We start from the raw sequence: 14020 nt of genomic DNA, 5'->3' as shown, positions 1-14020 counted from the left end.
AACAAATTGGAGTCTATTAGATAGATATGACACAAACCACTGCAGTGCAGTACCTGTAATACCTACAGCATGTTCTAATCGCTCTAATAGGATATTATGGTCAACAGTATCGAACGCAGCACTGAGGTCTAGCAGGACAAGCACAGAGATGAGTCCACTGTCAGAGGCCATAAGAAGATCATTTGTAACCTTCACTAAAGCTGTTTCTGTGCTGTGATGAGCTCTGAAACCTGACTGAAACGCTTCAAATAAGCCATTCCTCTGCAGATGATCTGTTAGCTGTTTGACAACTACTCTTTCAAGGATTACTGCTAACAGACTCAGAGAATACTCCAGTGTCACATCAAAAAACAAAAACAAAAACAAACAAAAAAAAACTGTACCATAGACAGACTGAAGTCATGGGTTTTTTTGTTGTTGTTTTGGTTTTTTTTGCCAGATTCCATTTAAAAATGCTCCAAAAGGCCCCCACAGCACATCCAGGGGTCAGAATTCAGGGACTCCAATTAGCTGAGGCGAAGCCTAGTAGACAGCTAGTAGCTATAGCCTGTGTCGAATCCACCTGTCAGTCAAACAGGCCCTAATAATGTACAGTGGGAAGAGGAATTTGTTTTTTTTAAATCACCCCTAAAATTAAGTTGCAACCTTCAGAACTGAAAAATGAAGGCAAAGCTTCAAGAGCCAAAAACTGGAGCTCCTGTAACAACCACTTAAGGCTGGCTCCAAAACTAAGCCAGTCCCCACAGACTCCCATTTTAAAATGCCCAACAGAAATAAACATGCTTACACACTGCTGCAAGAAACTGCTCTTGGCAACCGGCGGGAACTAAGGGGGTCCAACATAAAAACAAACAGTTCGACATGCAGACAGTGTTTGTGCTGTTGGTGTCTTTTGGAGCATTTTTGGTTCAGACCGTCCTCTAGTCTCCATCAGCTCAATCTTCATTTTCCCGTCCAAATATTTTAACCTCTGCCTCCAAAAAACCAACATGGTGGGGTGAAGCTTTAAAATGCGGAGACAAAAAAAACAAATAGTGATATCACCGGTGTCTATGTCTACTTTTATATAAACTGCAGGTTTTTTGCACTTTCACCTCAGTTTCTCAGCCCTGGAAGCTGCAGCTTGGTGCACATGTGGAGTAAACCTTCAGCTCTCCATCATCCCTCTAATACGTTTGTGAATTATGCAGAAATTATAATGATAACCATCACTGGATTGCTCTGACCTGAAAGTGACTTTGTGCATCTTGTTTTTGTGATCATATTCAACCGAGTTATGCATCAGAGGAGCAGTGTGGTTCACAAATTGCATCAATCAGCCCTACAGGCTTTAAAACACCTTAACTACCTCCATTAGCTGAGTGTCACAGACTCTGCACTAGCTTCCCATTGTTTTCACATCACATTGGTTCTTTACCTCAGTCCCTCCCCACCGGCCCCCTTCAGCCTGAAGTAAAACTCACAACCATTCACATTAAAAGTTTTTAAAATGTTTCAGAGAATTTATACTTTCAGCACAAAAAAGAATAATCGCACACAAACCCCGAGGTTATAAAATCAATATTCTGAAGGTGTGAGTTTTAGGAGTACATAATAGACTCCTGTGCTGTGATTCAGACACACACACACTCAGGTTTGGCTGGTGTTCAATGCCAGGCTGATCCAACAGGACATCACAGTGGACTGACTCAAACAGAGGGAGGTGTGTTTGTGTGCCTAAACCAGTAATGTTAAACCACTTAAATAAACAGACCACCTGGCCCATTTCTCTCAGCAGTGCGATAACCTTGAATGACATCATGTCCTGACATACGTCAGCCTTTAGAGCACACAATGAAGATTACAGTCATCTGAGAGTTCAGTTAATGGGAAAGGGACGTGTTGAAGTGAAACACTAATACACATGCGCAGAAAACAAATGGCAGCTTCAACTGTGCCAGCTGTACTCTGTCTACCTAATATAAGGCAAAAACAGTTTGTGTAAGTCTAACAAGCTTAGGTCAATGTATGGCATGACCGGTTTTTATACGATTTTAGACGGGCTTGAGTAATTTGGGCTGGGCCTAAAGTAGCTACACATGCCTGTATGCACTGAGTAAACAACACCAGCACTGCTACTGTTATTTTTGCTGTGGATTATGAAGACCAACATCACCACTATCCACTCAAACACTGAGATCTCAACAGGTCTGTAAATACAAGCAGTAAGACTGCAGGAGAGGAGCAACACAATATGACGCAACATTGTGAGTCCAAACTGGTGGCAAAGAGGCGCAACATCTTCAGTGATGTAGGACGGAGCTGCAGGGCACCACCTTTGCAAACATCTTAAACCCACAGGTCTTTTCTAGCTCTGCTGAACAAGTCCAGGTGACGTATGATGCGGGTGTCACTTTCACAGAGTTGTGTTTGATTTTCTGTGACGTTACCGGTGCACTTTCTTGTTGATTTCAGGAACTGGGAAGTCTTCGTTGTTGTGGTTGTGTCTGTCTGACAGCTGTCACACGACACAAAATGAGATTTCTAAAAAGACAATAAACACTACAATCCAGTATCATCATTATCTGAAGAATTATTGTTATATTGAGAGGAGGAGTGAGTCAAAAAAGGGAGTGCCATGTGGATTACACTGAGCCAATCAGCAGAGGGAGAGAGCAGTGCTGTGTGCTGTAAATTCAACTTATCTCAGCAGAAACTTTTAACAACTGTCTTCTTTGTTGTTCTGTAGGTTTTTATACTTTCAGTAGGAAATGTATTTGCAGGGTTCAGAATACTTCTGTTTCTTCTGCCTATGTTAACCAACCTATGAATGTGACGTGATGCTCAGATTTAACAAGTATAGGGCAGGTGGTAACTGGTCAAAATTTGCCTGATAACAAAAAAGTTGTCTTTTACTTTTTTGTAGAAAAGGAAAACATGTTTAGTCTTTTTTTTAATTAAATTTTTATTCGGATAACTGGAAATAAAACCTCTTGGGTCAAGTGGGTCAGCCCTGGTCCCTCAGGCTCCACCTATAACGCTGTGGTACACCTGACCTCTCTTATGTTGCAGCACAACACAATCTTTGCGGCGCTTCAGTCAGTCATGAACCTCTCGACTTTGGGTTGAAGCCACGCATGTACAATCATGCTGGTTTCTAATGTCATTTTAATGATATTCCACCAAAGAAGCTCAGACACATTCAGATATACAAACAGAGATGTTTCAACAGTTTGAAAACTTTGAATGGTTTGCCAATATTCTCTGAGTGGCAACACCTATCCTTCAGGAGAATACTTCAGCGGCCTCCTATGCCTTAATGGCAGGTTTAAATAGAAGTGACTGTGAGACGACGTTGTGGTGGCGAGCAAAGCGACCATTACGGTGGGTAAACCGGGGCCATTAGGCAACCCTCTGGAATATCTGTTAGTATCTTCAGGAATAGTTCTCCAGGCTTCTTGAAGGACATCCAAAGCTCTTTTTGGATGTTTCTGCCTTTAAATGATCCCACACTGCTTAAATAATGTTGAGGTCCGGGCTCTCGGGAGACTAATCCATGACTGATAGAAAGATATGATTTTATCGCATTGGCAGTGTGTCATTGTGTCATCATGCTGCAAAATAAAGCTGCTGCCAATCAAACACTTTCCAATGGTATTGCATGCTGGATGGATGGATAAGACATTACTTTCAGATACTGTTCATCTGCTGTAGATAGTATTTCAAGTCTGCCACTTCTTTTGTCCTCAAACTGTCCAGTTTCCTCAAACTTTATAGAGCGCATTGAAAACCAAAAATTGCTTCATAGTCAATAATAAAATCAAATAAAAAATTTTTTTTAAATTCACACCATTTACATAAAATAACACCGAGGATTTGTTGTTCAAACACGACAACCAGAGATCAGCAAAACTGACTGTGTTCAGCTCAGGTTTAAAGTCTGAGACGATTCCACAGTTGTGGTGCAATGACAGCAAAAGCACTTCAACTGTGGGCTGGTCAAAAGTCACTGAGAAGCAAATATGGCAGGTTTTCAGCTACTTTGGAACAAAAATGCTATTTTATGCCTACCAACCTGTGTTATCTATCAGCACTGGTTCATCCCTTTACACTTGGGAGATCGTGGCTCAAGAGTTGGCAGTTTGTCTTGTAGTCGGAAGGTTGCCGGTTCAAGCCCCAGCTCCGACAGTCTCAGTCGTTGTGTCCTTGGGCAAGACACTTCACCCGTTGCCTATTGGTGTAGGTCAGAGGGCCTGGTGGCGCCAGTGTCCGGCAGCCTCGCCTCTGTCAGTGTGCCCCAGGGTGGCTGTGGCTAGCTTGCCATCACCAGTGTGTGAATGTGTGTGAATGGGTGGATGACTGAATGTAGTGTAAAGCGCTTTGGAGTCCATAGGGACTAAGTAAAGCGCTATACAAATACAAGCCATTTACCATTTGAATGATTCATAAGGCAGTATTAAGTGGTTCAAAAAACAGAAACAAATTCCTCTGAAAATGGTCCGCTACAACAAAAAAGCAGTGAAAAAGGACCCAATGTCCAAATAAAAGCTTTGAAAGACCTTCAGAAAGCCTGGAGAAATATTACTCAAGACCACAAAGAAGTCTGGTTCCCTGGAAGCAAAACATAAAGAAATGACTGTGGCTTGAGACTTTGCACAGTGCTATATCCTTTACAGATACTGCCCCGATATCTGTAAATGAATTTACAGATACCGGCCTATTAGGAAGACTCTTTGAAAAACTTTATGAGGATTTTATCCAGAGGAAGATGTTGGTATTATACAGAAGGAGGATTATTGTGGGATAAAGGTGAAAGGTGGATCTCTGTTCAAAGCCCAGTTTATTCTCCCCCTGTTAGCTGTCCAGCATCCACAGTTTCAAGTTCAAATTTTGTGCAATGGTACCAATAACAGCTCAAAATGATTTAATTTAGGTGAAAATCGGGTCAAGGTCACACCAAGTGTGAAAATCAGTAATAAATTTATATCAACCACAATCTTTATGGATCGACTTCCAACTTCACGGCAATATACGTGACCTTGGGGGGCATGAGTACCAAAGCTGACTAAGCATTTTACCCTGACCTTCATTGATAGTGCCCAAGGTCAAAGGTGACCTTAGAATCATGAAACTATATGGAGTAATATATCATATAAAAGAACATGGAGAGAGCTATGCAACACACCTGTCATTGTGATACCCTACGACATCACCATGAAGCCATAAAGTTTGACTATATCTTAAAATCTCAAGTTTTTACAGCTTATAAAAGTCAAAGATTTCAGCCACTTCTGCTCCAGTCACATGGGCAAAGAAAATAAACTGCACCAGTTTAGTATGTAATGCTTCAATGCATGTTGGATAAAGTGCTTTAAGTGCGCAGATGGAGTAGAAAAGCACTATATAAGAACCAGTCCATTAAACAAAAGCAGGCTGACGTCAGCATGTTGTAATTTTTTTTTTTTAAAAAGTCATATAACATCAAAGTTTTAGTACAGCTCTTCAGGGCAGGGGTGATGGTTTTCATTATGATGGTAATTTAAAGTTAAAAAACTATTCAAAATGTTTTGGAGGTGTCGCTGGGACCAGGGGTTTAAAAGTTTTATTCCTGTTAGTGTGCAGTTTAGCTCATGCACGTCCTACTTCCTGTCAGTGTTTTGTGTATTTTTGCGGTGAGTCTGCTGTATGACTAAAGGGACACAGGGAGTCCATCTGCTGCCTTCACTGCGGCACATCAACATCTGCTAACTCCTCTGAGCCTCTTCCTTCTCTTGGCCAGTCCTTGCTCATATTCAGTGGACCAAGACGGAGCACGCAGGAAGTCCAACGTGTCATTATTCTGCAAACTCTGCTGTTAACATGTTGTCTGGGTTAGGCAGGTGTCGGTATGCCTGACTGCTCTGGTAGAAGAATACCTCTCTGTGAGGTGTTTTATGAGGTTTTCCACCCATGTTTTTATCCCTCGTGATGATTTCATGTCAGTTTTTGAGTGGGAAGTCTTTTTCTTAAGAGTTAAACATGACCATGAGCATTTTGACTTCACCTTCAAGACTTCATACTGGGCAGCATGAAAACATCTTTTTTCAAGCTAGCTTTCTGATTGAAGTCCACATTAAAGATGGTCACAGCTTTGGATAACAAACAAAAAAAAAGCTCTAAACACTTGGTTCAGGCAGCTTTTAATACTCCTGGGTCCTTATGATGTCATAAAAAGCAGATATCCTAATAAACTCCACCCACCTGCCATTCAAACATGTTCTAAATGAAGGGCAGCCAATCACAAGAAGAAGAGAAGCTAAAATAGTGTGTCTGGGGCTGTGAGGCTGCTCTGACTCCTAGTTTAAGGCAAAGGAGAATTATTTTGAACTGTGACTCATGCAAAGCTACTCTGAAGTCCAAGGATAAAAATCCAGAGCTGGAAATAAGCGAAACAGCTCAGCGTTAAACAAGCTGTGATTACTATTACAGGCAGTGTGTTTGCAGCGTGTCTGACACACCCTAAACAAAAGCAGCTTGTGCGTGTCACTGTGTGACATCAATCATTTTAATGGTCATAAAAAGGGAAACACACAGCCCAGACTCGTTTTTATTACTTCCACTTGTGGCTCAGAGCAAAGCGGTGTTTTTACTGTTGGTGTAAACAGTTGGAGAGGCTGCACATCACTCATGTAGAGCACCGTGCACAGCGTGTACAAAGTTGACCCTACTTAACTGTTTCTGTTAACAATTGAGAAATTTAGACTCGAAGAGTTCAAGTAGACTCAAGCACTTTGGTATGAAACGATCAGTCCACCTCTTTAAATTAAGCTAATTTGATCAGACAGACCCAATCAATCAAACCTGGTGTGATTACTGCAGCGTTTGACTACCAGAGTAGCTTTGCATGACTGACAGTTCAAAATAATCTTTACTTAAACTAAACTACTTAAATCTTAATCTTAAACTAAAATCTGTTTTAGCCCCTCCCCCTTTAAGACAACTTTCCTCTGATTGGCTGTCATTGCAAACAAAAGGTTTGAGAAGCAGGTGGGTGGGGCTTCCGCACCTGAGATGATCATATTCGGGATATGCTATCCTCCTTTCATGCCATCATACAGTAAAGTACCTTTACAGTTTAACTGTGCGTCCTTTAATCAACCAATCAGCATGTAGCAGCAGAATGCCAGTGTTTTTTGGCCGTGTTGTTTTATTTGAACTAAAAGACTTTATTGACATTTTATTTCTTAAAAATAAAACCAAAAATAAAATTTGGGATTTTTGTCTAGGTGTTAGTAATTACTTTGTTCCAAAGGTCGGGGGTCAAACTGGGCCACTAAAGTGACTCCCATTATTATTACCAGTGCAGTAATCCCAGCCCTCACACTGTTGATGTGAATGAAGGCTTTTTTTCTTCCTTTTTTTGACTGGAATTTGTACGTGTACTTACCGTTTCATGTCCCCGGGGGAATATTTTTAAAGGCTGTTTGTTCTGGTAATAAAATAATTTATTAAGAAATGATATTTTGTGGATTTTCTGCTTCATGAATCCTGGGGAGGAGAGTTCTAGGATAAACTCATTACCACTTAAAGAAGGGAAACCTTTGGAGGGTGTTTTTTTTGTTGTTTTTTTTTAAATTAATGTAAGTTGTTATGATTTTTTTACTGGTCCAGCCCACAATGATTTTTTACTATTTAGCGGCACTGCTATTGGTTGCAGACTACCTTGTGAGGGCCTTCTGCTGCATGCCCGCCTGAATTGCAGCCAGGCAGTGGACTGGTGCATTCTGGTGTCATGATGTTGCCGTTTCTTCCAAGTTTGTGGCATCAGATTCAAATTATTCTACAAATTTCTGCACTTTCATCGGTTTTAAAACATTAAAATTCCAACTTACCAAGAAAAACTATGGTCTGCTTCCTGGCTGACTTGACCTTTGGATTTTCATTAGGGATTGCTCTTTGATTTCCACTGGTGCTTCCTTCAGTGAATCCCATAGGCTTCTTCAGGACCAGGATCATAGCCCGGCACATGAAGGCCACGCAGACCAGCACGATCATGTACACGATGAAAGCAAAGAAGATGCTGATCCTGTACATCACCCAGTGCTCCCTCAGGTTGGTGCAGAAGGTCAGGTTCTGGACTGGGGTGTTGCGCGCCATTGGGATGTGCCCCTGCGTCCCCATGGTGATTAGCAGTGGCAGGGCCACAAGCAGGGACACGAGCCAGGCAAAGGTGATTAGGCCGGTGGTCCATTTCCCACCCAAGGTTTTAAAGCGAAAAGGGTAGCAGGTGGCGACGTAGCGCTCAAAGCTGAGCGTGGCCACGTTGAGGATGGTGGCGTAGCTGCAAGCCTCAAACAGGAAGTTGTAGATCTTGCAGAAGGCATTGCCTGACGCCGACGTGAAGGGGAACCAGATAGCGCTGTAGAGCTCCACCGGCATGCCAATGAGAAGCACCAAGATGTCAGAGCAAGCCAGGCTCACCATGTGGTCAGTGACGTTCTTCTGAAGGTAGCCCTTACACTTTAGCACCTGGGTCACTCGGATAGTGACTGAATTACCTACAATGCCCGTCACCAGGATGAGGCTGTAGAGGACCGTGAGGAAGATTTTGATCCCATATTTTGGTTCAAGCTCATGCCAGTCCTTCTCCTCTCCTCCCTGCATTTCCTCATTCATGGCTGCAGACTGGCGCGTTCAGATTTTCCAGGTATTGCTATTCTTATCAGTCCTGTTGCGCGCGCTCCCCGCGGGCCGGTTTTTTCTGGAAACAGCTTTACTTTGTCTCAAAGTATTCCCGACTATCCCAGAGGTGGGAAACACGGATCGCTACGCGCACTGTGGAAAACTTTCTAACCTCTAAACACAAACTCCTCCGCAGTTTACCCGGCGTGCTTCCCCAGCCCCGTCCACCTCTTTCCTGCCTTCATGATCAGGTAGGAGTATCCAGAGTCCGCGTGCCAGCGCCCGTGCGTGTCCTCCGGTGGTTTCAACTGAGAGTAAGTGAAGTGTTGGGAAACATTTAAATTGCGCTGACTTCCTCCTCCCTCCGACGAGAACAGCCCAGTTGAACATCAAACACGACCACGCAGAGCGGGTCTGGTTTCACCCCACACACTTTAAAAAACAAAAAGCAGGTGGATCAACGAAAAAAACAAAACCTAAAACAAAGCAGTTAAGCAACAGACTGCACGGCTCTGCTGACTTTATTCAGATTTGTATAGGAAATAAACACGGAAGGTAATGTTGACACGACATACAGTTCAAAATATGAAGCGCACAGAACTTCGTCATTCAGACTTTTCTTTACTTCTGTTCGGGTCATGTTGTTCAAGTTTTCACACCTTTATTATAGTTGTTGGGTCAACTATAATAGGTTAGTTAGCCAGGCTGCTGCAGTGCAGTAAATAATTATTTACTCTACTGCACTGTATATAATTATTTATGTCTCAGTTAAAGAAATGAGTCGTCTCTAATTTATGTGGTAGTATCATTTTAATGGAGATAAAGACAGAATATCAACCAAAGATCCAGAAAACACACTCTTTTACACACACATATATATGTGTGTGTGTGTGTGTGTGTGTGTGTGTGTGTGTGTGTGTGTGTGTGTGTGTGTGTGTAAAAGCTGCACATTTATTTTCACATCATTAGTACTTGGAGAAACCCTAACATAACATTACAACACTGTTTAGGAGTGCAGAAGCCTCTGTTTTGGCTTACTGTTAAAAAAACATTAAAGTAATAATTTTTAATTTTTAATCCTACAACTGTTTATAACTTGCATAGTTCACATTTCTGTATAGCTGTATATCTCATATTTCTGTATAGTTTTTTTATTTCATATTTATATCCTGTTCATAGCCTGTACATAGCTTGTACTCACTACAGCCTGTACATACTTATAGTTATAGAATATTCATAACATACTTCATACCGTGTACATTATAACATACCATAATAGACCCATTTCTGTAATATACTTACATATCTATATTATTGCTAATATATATTGTAATATATCTATATCACGGCTAAAGCACTTCTGGATGGATGCAAACTGCATTTCGTTGCCCTGTACCTGTGCATGTGCAATGACAATAAAGTTGAATTCTAATTCTAAATTGCACAACTTTTCTGTGTTTTCTCAACTTCCTAAAAAAGGCTGAGTAAACAGAAGTTTACTTTGCCATTTAGTTGACGTAACATACACGGAGTTCAAAATATTAAGTGCCTGAACTCTATCATTTAGACTTATTTACTTCTGTTGGGCCAAGTCGGCCTAACATTTCACAACCCAAACATTTTATACACACAAACAAATATGCAGATATGTGGAATGATGGAGGCAGGTGCAGGAAAATTTCCTCAAAGACTGAAGTGTCTCTCTGATTTCTTTGTATAGTCCATATCTTAAACTGATTACTGATTAATGGAGCACTGCTGAAACTGTCCCATCACGGGTCAAAGGCGGGTGGAAACATGTCTGATAACACTGACAGTATTTAGAAAGTAATATAAATATTTTTGGTCCCAACTGATCCTGTGTTGAAGTCGCAATTTCAAGATTAAAGTTGTCGTTTTTCAAGTCAAACAGCTGCCACGGCTGCTACACCATGTACAAAATGTCTTGTGTTGGAATTAAATCTCCACATTTTCACTTTTCTTTATCAAAAAGAACAAGAATATGTTGTTCTTAATGTAGCTCTAATACTCTTTTTTAGCCCGGTAATCTGATTATGTGTATAAAGCGATAGGAGTGTACACTGGTTGTAGTATTTACTTACCAACGTCAGCGTACTTGTTTGTTCCTCTTTCCCTTTTGTTAAAAGCTCTGTATGTTCTCTGTAATGAATCAGGCGTCTGCTTTGAGGTGAACAGCTGGACTGTTGAATTTGTGTGTTCATTCATTTACAGATTTTAAATTCATGGCATTATTTGCCATCTGAACTAGTTCAGTTAGTTAAACATTAATCAAGCTGACGATGTTACAGTGCATCATCAGTGCTAATGTGTCTTCTTTACACAACCTCTCGAGTTTTTGGCGAGAATCGAAGCAGCGATTGAAACACTGTTCGGTTCAGTACAAATAAAGGTTTAAGATTTATTCTGAGGTTGTGCTGAAGATAAAAACGAAGGTCCTGAACAATCAGAGATCCTAAAAACGACTTCAAACAGGACAGAATTGTACACTTTTAGCCACAATCGTTCATTAGGATGACAGAGAAGTCAAAGGTGGAATAAACCAAATATGAAGGAGGTGAGTTCATCACCAGGCCGGGGGAAGAAAATCTGACTGCTTTTCCTCCTTTTTAAAGATAATCAGTGATGAATGCGGGGTCATTCTTTCTCTATAAACATGAAGTACACTCGAGTGCATAAACCCTAAAAGGCTGACTCCTTGAAGTGATGAAGCGGATTGGGTAAAAGCTCTGAGGACCTTCTCGCTGTGATTGAGTATTGTCAAATACCGTCAATTAAACTGCCGAGCTCCATCGAGCGTCGCACCGGCAGCCAGATGTTAACTGTCAAAACTAAAATCGAGGTTGATTGTTCATTATGATACTGATGCCTCTTAATTATGTGACATTGTGTTCAGGCTCCGGTTTGTAGATCTCAGTAACGACTGACGGAAACTGTCCGTTTGACTTTGACATCATGAGCAGCATCATGAGGCGAGGAATCATCACAGCTGGTTGAAGTTAAAGGAAAAAAAGAGCAGACGTGACGTGATAAGGACTCAACTAACAGCTGATTATTTTAATGAAAAAAAGCAGCCAGACGTCAGACACGAGGCGACTTTCAGCCTACACACAGTTCGTATTCCTAAAGTGGATAAATTGAATAATGGGTGAAACTGCAGATAATGTGGAGAACATCATTTTTTAGCAGTTTTGCACGACACACTGAGCAAAATAAGCAGGTCAAATGTCTAAATTACACCGAGACTGGGTTAAAACCTCACAGGAAACAAAGTTTTTTCTCGGGCTGTAGAAAGAGGAAGACTTCCTTTTATATCCAGTCTGACTAATGAGAGAAAGGAACTTCCTCCTCCTCCCAATCACCTCTGCAAACTCCAAACAGGATGTGCACAAAACTTCAGGAAAAATATTTAGTTTGCTAATTCATTCCGGCCATTAGCTTCACATACACACACACAAAAGCATTTTTTATTTTTGTTAGTAGTGAAACACATACAGATGGTGAGAGCTGCAGTTCATCTAATGGCCACTAGAGGCTGGCGCCCATAGACTCCCATGTTAAAATGTCAAACTTGACAGCAGAAGCAAACATGTTATTAAAGCTATGGAGGGTTTCTCCCTTAACAACTCTGAGTCTCAATGGTTGATTCGTCTTTACCTATAAAAATAATTCTGACATAGGTATACATTCTGTATTTCTATACAGTGCCGTGCAAAAGTCTAATTTCTTTATAAGTTCAAATCAAGTGGCTTTTATTGTCATTTCAACAATGTACAGTGGTACAGTACAGGGTGAAACAAGACAACGTTAGTCTGAGACCCTGGTGCTACATATGACATATAACAGACGAACACAAGTACAATGTGCAAAAATTGCAAAAAAACCCAAGACAAGACAGCGCAACACTAGACAGGACAATACAGACACAAGACAATGCAATGGAAATGTGCAAAATACTTTTGTATTTTGCAAAACTATTGAGTATTGTGCAAGTAGCTTGGTGTCTGAAGGTGTGCGTGTGTGATACTGCAGATAAGTGCTTGGTAGTGACATGTATGAAGGTGTGTGTGTGTCATTCCAGTCACTGAGTGTTCAGGAGTCTGACGGCTTGGGGGAGGAAACTGTTCCGCAGTCTGGCAGTGAGGGCCTGGATGCTCCTGTACCTCTTTCCAGAAGAGTGTGTGTGGGGTCCTCCACAATGCTGGTGGCTTTGCGGATGGAGTGGGTGCTATAGGTGACCGTGATGGAGGGAAGAGAGGCTCCAATGATATTCTCAGCTGCTCTCACTATCCGTTGTAGGGTATTCCAATCTGATTTTGGAAGTTGCTTCCAAAGACCAAGAATTGACCATTTCAGAGAAGTGTTTGTTTGTTAATCTACCCAACACTAATCTATGAGTCATTCAAGTGGAAAGAAAGGTTCCTAACTTGAGGGATGAGCCAGTGTTGTGTCAACAAACAACAGGCAACCTAGTAACAAAGAACTCATTTTAAATAAAACATATTTGTTTCCATTTTTTAAATCTACCCCCCCCCCCCCCCCAAAGATAACAGTTTGAAAGACAAAACTTCTAATTCTGCAGAAAAAACATAAAAGGACAGAAAAAAAACAGTGGAACACTGAGTCATGGATTGGCCTCCTAGAGTCTGGACCTCAACGTTATTGAAGTACTGTGGGTTCATGCTGATGGAGAACAGAACAAAAGCCAGTCAGCATCCAAAGAAGAGCTTTAAATGTCTTTCAAGAAGCCTGGGGAATTATACTTGAAGACTACTTAAAGGAATTAAAACAAAGCTTCCTAAGAGAGTTCAGACTGTGCTGAAAAATAAAGGTGTTTATACCACATATTTACTTTTAGTCTAGTTAGAACTGTACAAACTGGTTTTACCTTTTATACTGTTTCCATGTTTCTCCACCAAAATATGAAGAAGTTACATTTGTAACAAAGTAATTTTTTCAGCTTTTCATAAGTCACAATGAGAAAGAGAAAATTTCTTTCAAATTTAGAGGGTGTTAGTCAAATTTAAAAACCAAAAAACCTTTTAAACTTTTTTCCACTTGTAATGTCCAGCAGGGGGCGACTCCTCTGGCTGCAAAAAAAAAAAAGTTGGGTTGTATGGACATCTATGGGAAAGTAAACTCATCAAAAAAGTATATATTCGCACTTCCAGCTGTCACGCTTCACTTCTTACAGCATGACTCTTGTTTTATAAATCATGGACACTTAAGAGTCAAAGATAACCCAGGGTCTGCTTTACCTCACGAGTGCAGTGTGTTGTTTACTTGTCAAAAACAAACAAACAAAATAAACCACGATGGCAGCGATGAAAATATCACATCTGGTTACAATTTACACAACTGA

At 41.0% G+C, this 14020-nt stretch overlaps 1 protein-coding gene across 2 annotated transcripts in view; it reads right to left on the bottom strand.

The window, feature by feature from the left end:
* gpr39 (G protein-coupled receptor 39) overlaps positions 1–10862 on the bottom strand; it is a 38709-nt gene extending 27847 nt beyond the window's left edge. The window contains exons 1-2 of one of the 2 annotated variants that reach the window (XM_003458379.5): positions 10743–10862; positions 7851–9072 (exon numbers count right to left, since the gene is read on the bottom strand). In XM_003458379.5, coding sequence (XP_003458427.1) covers positions 7851–8634 — 784 coding nt within the window. In that variant the 5' untranslated portion in view covers positions 8635–9072; positions 10743–10862. Of the gene's footprint in view, positions 1–7850; positions 9086–10742 lie in introns of those variants that run through there. The other variant, XM_025903606.1, reaches the window with a different exon arrangement.
* Between the last annotated feature and the right edge of the window lie 3158 nt (positions 10863–14020).

The sequence above is a fragment of the Oreochromis niloticus genome, linkage group LG16 (genome assembly GCF_001858045.2).
Source record: "Oreochromis niloticus isolate F11D_XX linkage group LG16, O_niloticus_UMD_NMBU, whole genome shotgun sequence".
In the NCBI taxonomy this organism is placed as follows: domain Eukaryota; kingdom Metazoa; phylum Chordata; class Actinopteri; order Cichliformes; family Cichlidae; genus Oreochromis; species Oreochromis niloticus.
The sequence above is the reverse complement of the archived record's forward strand: the minus strand, read 5'-3'. Positions and strand labels throughout refer to the sequence as shown.